The 9,090-nt window shown below is 43.6% G+C and overlaps 1 protein-coding gene across 1 annotated transcript in view; it reads right to left on the bottom strand.

Annotated features, from left to right (window-relative positions):
- Nucleotides 1-5,750: 5,750 nt before the first annotated feature.
- Nucleotides 5,751-9,090, bottom strand: part of sema3d (sema domain, immunoglobulin domain (Ig), short basic domain, secreted, (semaphorin) 3D) — a 48,597-nt gene continuing 45,257 nt past the window's right edge. The window contains exon 18 of the mRNA XM_031565370.2: nucleotides 5,751-7,876. Within this exon, the coding sequence (XP_031421230.1) occupies nucleotides 7,466-7,876 (411 nt within the window). The 3' untranslated portion in view covers nucleotides 5,751-7,465. The remainder of the gene's footprint in view (nucleotides 7,877-9,090) is intronic.

Raw genomic sequence — 9,090 nt, 5'->3', positions numbered from 1 at the left:
TTGGCTATAGTCTTTTCATAATGCTATTACTTACAGAACTTTCTTAATGATAACACTTTAAGAAGTAATAGTTAAAGGTTGAGCCTGTGATTCTGGTGAAACTTTGTTGATGTTTAAGCTCAACAGCCAATCAAATTCCACCCTTGCTTCCGTGTGCGTGGAATAGTGTATGGCTCGGTCCGAGCCACTTCGTTTGGGTTCCATTTACAGAGCCAGGACTGTGTATGAATGAACACCAAACTGCACACAATACGGCCAGCTAGAGGACTGTGAGGAGCAATTTGCTGAATTAGACAAAAAATGTGTTGGATTAGAATCGCAGGAATGTACTTTTGATTTCCTAATAGCTTATGATGTAACTATGACATATGTGCCTATTATATAAAGAATGAATCAATCAGATGCATTTTTACAAAGAAATGTGCGATCCTTCCACACTGAGCAGTCTGCATAGTGAGCTGAATGATGAGAGGAAGCTGTGTGGTCTCCCCGAGCCTGATCCCCCTCAACACTAATCTCCCTGCAAAAGGACAAGCTGTGTCCTTCTCATTAGACCAATCACATCAAACTCAACACTTCCAACCAGGTCACACGCACACTGCGACACCTACTCTCACAAACACACATGCACACACACATACTTTCTTTTTCTTTCTTTCTTTCCAATGATTTCTTACTTTGTATGTGTCTAATCTGTGTGTGTGTGTGTGTATGTATGTGTGTGTGTGTGTGTGTGTGTGTGTGTGTGTGTGTGTGTGTGTGTGTGTGTGTGTGTGTGTGTGTGTGTGTGTGTGTGTGTGTGTGTGTGTGTGTGTGTGTGTGTGTGTGTGTGTGTGTGTGTGTGTGTGTGTGTGTGTGTGTGTGTGTGTGTGTATGTGTGTGTGTGTGTGTGTGTGTGTGTGTGTGTGTGTGTGTGTGTGTGTGTGTGTGTGTGTGTGTGTGTGTGGGTATGTCTTCCTGACTATGCACGTGTAAATGCCTATCCTCTTTCCAAGCAGGCTTGGCGCCATGTTGGCCACCCAGTGGGAGTGTGAGAAGACGACTGGGCGCTGCTGCACCTTGACCGATTGTATGACGTCCTTCCGCGACCAGCTTCAAAGGCGGATGGACGGGCGCGAGGGAAGAGTTTGGACACACTTCATGCATGGAGAAGCGCTGACATACTGCTCCTGCACTCCGTCTGCTCACCCTGGGTCCCAGTGTACACCGTTACACCGTCATATGTTCTAGTTTATGACTCACGGATGCGTGCGTCCTCTGTTTGTCAGATTCAGATCTAGCTTGTGTACGTCTGGGAGTGTGCTGTTTGTCACAGTGTCCCTCTCCAGTGTTTTTTTTCCCCCCGCCGCAGAGGTAGATATCCATCACAGACAACTTCCAAGAAATGCTGGGACCTCTTGTCTGTTTTTCCATCATGCACTTGATGACATACCCTTAACAACAAGCCTGTTTGAGCCACACATGAAATACAGGAAGCTGTACCGTTCCCCTTCTTATTTTCCAAGTCAATCTGTCTGTTTCAGTTTCATTTGGCCATGTCTATGTTTGAATATGACCAGCAAACTGGCTTTCTTTCCTAACCCATTCTTCAATGTACAGACACTGACATGACCACCTCTAACATGGCTCCAGTGAACACCTGACCCTGAATGGGTCGGACGTCTGCTATAATTGCCGACCGCTAATCTATGTTACAGACCATGTCCACAGGCAAACAGCTTTTGTTACATTGGTATGTATGCCATACAAAAGATACAGGGGAAGCTTGGAAGTGTACACATTAGTGAAACATTAGAGCTTCGCATTTTATTCTGCTGTAATAACTAAATTATTCCTTACATATTTTCCAAAACCAAAGCATTCCTTTCAGATGCATATGTTCACTTAAAAATAATGACCTTCTGCTCAGTAAGCAGAGTAGACTAGTAGAGTGGTCTTATGCTTTATGTCATCTTCCACAAGTCAGACACCTTGTTTTGCAAAATGGATTCTAGATGTGTCTCTTACTCAGTCTCTCTCTCTCTCTCTCTCTGTCCTTGTCAGCCATTCTGTCTGTGTGACTGTGGAGTCTTCTCAGTTGGAAAGAGGTAGTTTGTACTGTGCGCCTGGCAATAAATAAACAATGTCCCTTCAAGAGCTCTGAAACGCAAAGCCTGAAATATTCATTGTCTTTGTTAACGGACACAGAGAGAGGGAGAAAAAAAATGGAAAGCAAGACACGAAAAATCACAGTTGAGGAACAGCCTAAATATTTCAGACAAATTAGGTTTCAAATTGACATTAAGAAAAATATATTTAGCCCCAAGCCAAAAATCCAAGAATGAAGTTACATGCGGAAGACAAAAAATCCCTGGACTTGGAATTCGGCAGCAAATCGCCGCCCCTTGACGACTGTGTAATTACTGTGTAATTATGGGTAGGAGAGCATCACTGTTTTAGGGTCCCTCAATCATTCCCCTGGTTGGGGGTTAGGGTGGGATGTAGCTGTGTGTGGTTGGGTGGAGGTGGGGAAGGGGACGGGGGGTGTAGAAGAGATGTGCTGGGCTCAGCTAAAGAATGCATGAGGGAGCAGAAACCGGATGCACACCGGTGAACTCACATCTCACACACACGCTCATCATTCTCTCTCTCTCTCTCTCTCTCTTTCTCTCTCTCTTTCTCTCTCTCTCTCTCTCTCACTGTGGCCAAAGGGGATCACTCTGTCTATGCTTTGGCCCACATTACAAAGCTCCCTCCAGGAGGCCAGGAGAGCGCTCACATCATCCAAGCAGACAAGCGGGAGGGAGGGGAAGGCCTGGCAGGATCAAAATATGTACCGGCACAGGAGGGCTGAGTTGGGAGATCAGGAGGGGGACAAAACTGTGATTACAGTAATAGTGATGATAATGATGGTGATTTCAGTAATGATCATGAGGATCATGGCAGCCACTGGTAATTATGGCAATAACCACCATCTGTCCACAAAAGATATCAAAGAGCATTATGCGGGCCAGGTCGTAATCACCTGCTAATAACTCCATCTTTTATTCCATCTAGCAGGGCTGTGTGGGCTTCTGAGAGGCCTGTTTTTGAGAGCAGTAAATTGCTAATAGAATCCTCAGACATGGAAAACTGGAGTAAAAGCTGGTTGTTCACCGGGTCTGAAATGCAAGAAAGATCTTTTTGTCCAGTTATCATTATGCTTCCTGGAAAAAAACACATTTTGTTGCCATTGTTAGAAGACCTTTTATATCACATGTTGCCTCATAACTTTGGCATGACCCAATGGGTTTCACACTCTGTTGAGCCTGGAGTTAAATGTCAATGCAAACCTGAAGGCAGATTAGATTAGAGGTCTATGATAGTCATATCTGCTAAACATGTGGAGAGGTCTTTACAGCAGGAACTGTATATCAGCAATGTCACTAACTGGCTTCCATCTGATGCCTCATCACAAACCAAACAACCTCATTTTTTCTAGAACCTATTATCCTGATATATGGCTGCTTGTTTGTGTATTTTTTGAAAAGTATTTGAAAGGTGCCATCATAAACCAACTGGAAGCAAGATAAAATTGTGTGTGCAACCTCATAAAAATGAATGAATGGACGCATATGACAGGTGATACATGCAAATCACACCGTGAAACATCAAATGAAAGCATATACCTCATGAATATGTTAATAACACTGTAGTAGAACATGCATTTTCCCCACAAATGATATCTATTATTAATATACTACTCACTTCAGATAGCAAGGCACTGATATTACACATTTGAATTAGAAATAGGACACAATTTACACTTGTGTCCACACACTAGGACACACTTATTATTGCTGGTGAAAATATGCACATTCTCCCAGGTAATTTACACAATTATGGAAATAGACTCATTTCATGGTTCAGTATCTGCTCCAAATAATGTTGGTGTTGTTTTGTTTTTGTCTTAAGTTTGAAAATGTGTGTGGCTGATGCAGATTTCACTGGTTAATTATCAGTTGGCCAAGTTCAGGCGCTGGCACTCGCTTTGACCCTTGTGGACGGCGAATGCGCTATTTGGAAAACGATGTTTTTTGTTAGGGCATAATTAGAGTTTTGCCTCAGTAATCTAGCGTCTAGACCACTCCACAGCCAGAGGAACAGCGGGGTAGACTCCACAGTAACCTCAACCTCAGCCAGCGAGCTCAGAAATCTTCAGTGAACCAGCGAGCACACAACTATGGCAAACATCTCATCCCCTTTACCAGACACCAGCAGCACCAACCACAACAGATATACGAGCCTTTTTTAAAGGCAACAGTGGCCATACGGCAAAAATACCTCAACCCTTTTATTGACTGTAAGCCAACATGCAACACTATAATAACTTCACAAAAGTCATATTTGGCCCGGGAACTGCAAAGTGCCCCACACACAGAAAATAAGCAGACACACACACAACACACAGACAAGACACACACAAACAACACAGTCTCACACACACTTTACATTTTTTTGTGCGTACGCTGTGACTATTCCGCCACATTGAGGTGGACGGCCTTCATTTGGCAGTGGGAGGAATTGGGCTGCAATCTAACAAGTGAAGGATTCTCTAGTGAGTCACGCTGTGATGGATGAGAATTCCCCCGCTGCCTTAATACACACATCCCCTGCTGCTCGTGTGGCTTTCAGAGCATTCTGATGCTTCATCCTGACTCAGATAGAAGAGGATATGGATGGGGGTGGATGGATGGATGAATAGATAGATAGATAGATAGAGAAAGAGAGAGAGAGAGAGAGAGAGAGAGATAGTTGTGATGAGTTAGACTGGTCAGGTTCAGTGTCGAATCAGGTCATCTCACACACACACACGCACACACACGCACACACACAAACACACACGCACGCGCACACACACACACACACACACACGCACACACACACACACACACACACACACACGCATGCACACACCCACGCACACACAAGCAGCTGGGTGAGATGGATGTTTGCGGGCGATGAAAAGGTCAAACACTAATCCCATCTGCAGCCGCTTTAACACACTGGCAAAAGGGCGCATTCAGCATTGTGCCTGTCAATTGCGGTATGACTTAAATCAATCATGGAACACTTCACAGCGGCTCACTTTGTTTGGGTCATTATGGAGTCATGAGATGGGCCGGGAGCTTCTGCAACTCTGTCTTCAGTACATGTGCGCGTATGCACAAAAATACCCCCTTTATATACATTCTTTAGATAGCCGATGACTATATCATAAGTGACATGAGTACCTCTCGAAAGCATGCAAAGCATTACAAATTATTCAAACTCCTCCCCTCTGGTAGACGCTACAGATCACTGTTCGCCAAAACCTCCAGACACAAAAACAGTTTCTTCCCCCTCGCCGTCTCAATACTGAACAACTAACCCACTGTAGCATATATATTTATATTTATATATTTATCCCTGCACTTCTCGCACTCTCCACTTCTTCTTTGCACTACTGTTGCGCAACATTTCACAGCTACTGTATATAGCCATTCCGCCTTGTACATACTTTTTTAAACTCCTTAGTCCATTGCACTGTTGCACTGTTTGTTTGTTTGTATTGTATTGTATTGTATTGTATTGTGTTGTATATTTTGTGTAAGCACACTGAGAGTCACTTTACCAAGTCAAATTCCTTGTTTGTGCAAACTTACTTGGCCAATAAAACCTGATTCTGATTCTGATTCTGATTCCTAAAACTCACCATGGCATGCAGGACACAAAGTACACAGAGCATGGGACATGTTTACAAGGGGGGGGAAGTTTAATTACAGAGCTACGCCTAAATCCAGAAATTTAAATAATGTCATGAACAGCTTACCTACAAAACAGAAACATCATTGTCAATAGACAAAAAAAAAAATATATGATACTTTGCACCACCTAAATCTATATGTGTTCTTCAGAGATGGGGGTGAACGGCGTTTGTCATTAAAGCAATTTAACCATGGAGGTGGAGTTTAAACCGCCTGACTGGACCAATGCCATTTCATAAACAGAATGTCGCATTGCTCTGCTTATCCATTTCAATCTGCAGTCCTGAATAACCAGCGTCCAGATGGACTCCTCCACCATCTCTGCCGCTGTCGTTATGCTTAAATATATCACTACATGTATGTGAGTCAGGACAATAGCATGCAGTTTCTTCTGTACAAGTGGTATAAATATTTACAGACATTCAACATGAATGTGTTTTCATTGTGCGTCATGTGAAAGAGGATGGTTGAAGCCTTCTGCTTTTGATTTAAAAAGAAAAGAAAAAAAAAAGAAAAAAAAAACGTTTTTTGTTGTTGCCAGGGATGGAAACATTTAGTCAAAGTAAGACTGGCAAGCAGCAAAAAGAAATCCAAATCACGGACACAAAAATGTACGATCGTCCTGAAAGTTTTACGACTTGTTACTTTTTTTTAAATTTGTGCACCAAATCCTCCCTCTGCAAAGCTTCAATGACCACAGGGGTTATAATACATAATGGCACTTACAACAACCTGACAGCTTTCAATATGATATAGAGACAGATTTTTTTTCTAAATAGTGAGACTACCACAGCATATGCCTTCAGATCCATCTATCTGCTAAAAGAACCCTCCCCCTTTAAAACAGTCCATAGTTCACCTCTCCAGGCATTTGTCTTTACAAACCCTCATTCTCTACAGAGACTGTGGTCCTCCAAAACCCCATAGTGCAGGCTAATCTTAGGTCCGTTAACCCAAGGGAAGCAGACTGTTATCCTGGAGGGCGGCGGGTCTTTTTTTCATGCAGTCAGAAATACATTCAAAGCTTAGACTCTTGGCTAAAAATGAAATATGTGTTCTCCTTCTCCAAATGAACTGTAAATTGAAATGTAGCAATCTGCTGGAACAGATATCCAATGGGATGCGCCATGATTACATTTTTACCTGGTAAAAAATCAGCATATGACAAATAGCTTAGCTATCTAAACAAAGCTTAGCAACCCACAGGTATATATGCCAAAACGGAAGAAATGAAACTACATATGACATAGACAACATCTTACAAACATAGAAATTAGCTCGGTTGTTAGCCATTTCACAATAGCTAACTATGGTCCAAAAAAAAAAACAACAGAATTTTTGTTTTCGATTTATAGCTTCTTGGTAACATTGTTTATTAGTTCACACTCATTACATTGTAACTACATTTCGAAATAGCGTGTAACACACTGAGTAAAACATGAGCTAATAACAGAACTTTGATGTTTTGTACTTACATAAACTAGTTATATTTAAAGTTAGAGCTATGTAAGTACAATTATATATTCATGTTTACCATGTTACACTCTTATCATGTAGTTACAACGCAATGGGATATTGTGCAAGTGATATGTAACATAAGGTATAACCTTTTCTTTGCTGTAGTTGGTGGAAACTGTGTGATAGTCTTTAGGGAGCAGGTTTGAACCCTCTGTTGGCTGGTTCCTGGGAGCCCTCTGGACTCAGTGGTGGTGTCGCCGGTTGCGGCTCTTGCGGATCTCCTGCATATGCTTCCACTTGCCCCGGAGGCGTGTGCGCTTCTCACGGAACCACAGCGTCTCGCAGTACTCATCCACGGAGCGCGCCGGCCCACTCAGCATGCGCAGGAAGTCCTTGTAGCGCTGCCGGCCCTCTGCCCCCATGGCGACGGAGGCGGTGGGGTCCTCGGCGGGCCCCCGCTGGGGCGGCGACGGTGGTGGCGGCGGGTGACCATCCAGCTGGCCGTTCTGGAGGACGCGGACGGAGAAGCGCAGCAGGGTGCGAGTGAAGCGCTGCTCCTGGGAGGTGCAGAGGTAGGAGCCGGCATCGTTCCGCTGCAGCCAGCGAATCAGCAGCCCCCGCTCCGTCACCAGCACACGATCGTCAGCCTTGACCTGCAGCACACACACACACGCGCACGCACGCACACACAAACACACTCATCAGTCATCTACACACAGGGCATGCATTTTTCAATTACAAACATTGTTCTTCGTATTGTAAGTGTTATTTGTTTAATTTGATACGACTCCACAAATACATTCCAACATATTCAAAACGTTCTACTTCGTGGTGTATTGTGTATTGGGGGCGACAGTGGTACAGTGGTACAGTGGTAGAGAAGTCGTTTCGTAATCAGAGGGTTGCTAGTTCGATTCCTCTGTCGAAGTGTCCTTGAGCAAGACACTGAACCCCTAATTGCTCCTGATGTGCAGTGTGCCATCAGTGTAAATGTAAAATGTAAAATGTGTATACATTGTAAGTCGCACATATGTAAGTCGCTTTGGATGAAAGCGTCTGCTAAATGACTAAATGTAAATGTAATGTAAATGTATTGTTATGTCTTCATGCATCTCAAGAGAGTGACATATCTGAGTAGGCATGGAAGCCAAAATGAAAAAAAAAATGAAAAACAAAAGAGAGTACACTTGAGACACATTCCAAAACAAGACTACACCAATGACAAACAGCAAGGTCAAAACATCTCCAGTTGCACACTTGAGGCCACTAGATTGCTGATGTGAAAAACAACTCCGACTCGGGCAACGGGGCCATTACTGCCTCGGCATGCTTTCGTTAAGCTGGTGCCCTCAATGGAAAACACAGCAGTCACCTGTTGAAGTTTGCCTCATAAATCACCCACACAATGACACAGCAAATTAGGGCAGGACAAAAAAAAGCCAAGGTCAAAGGTCACCGGCACAGTCGAAGGGTCGCTCGGGTGAGCTCAGAGTTTGGGCTTCTGCCATTGGATAATTATTACTAATTACTATATGACTGCTCATTAAGCTGCAATTAGATCAACAAGCCTTCTGTTTAATAGTAAGGGAGAGCAAGTGAGATGGATGGAGATAGAGCGAGAGAGAGAGAGAGAGGGAGTCTGAGAGCGAGGGTGAAAGAGAGAAAGCTAGAACGGAAACACGGCATTCCTGAAACCCAATAATGAGTTGACCTGCCCTTGTTTTGGAGTGCACTGTGACTTCACAAGCACTAACCATCACATGGAGAACAATCCCTCAAGTCTAATCTATGTGCAAGGTGTGTGTCTGTGTGTGTGTGTGTGTGTGTGTGTGTGTGTGTGTAGTTGCGTGCTTGTGCATTGGGTTTA

Source organism: Clupea harengus, chromosome 3 (assembly GCF_900700415.2).
Source record: "Clupea harengus chromosome 3, Ch_v2.0.2, whole genome shotgun sequence".
In the NCBI taxonomy this organism is placed as follows: Eukaryota; Metazoa; Chordata; class Actinopteri; order Clupeiformes; family Clupeidae; genus Clupea; species Clupea harengus.
Note: the sequence above shows the minus strand (reverse complement) of the source record. Positions and strands in the feature narration are given on the sequence as shown.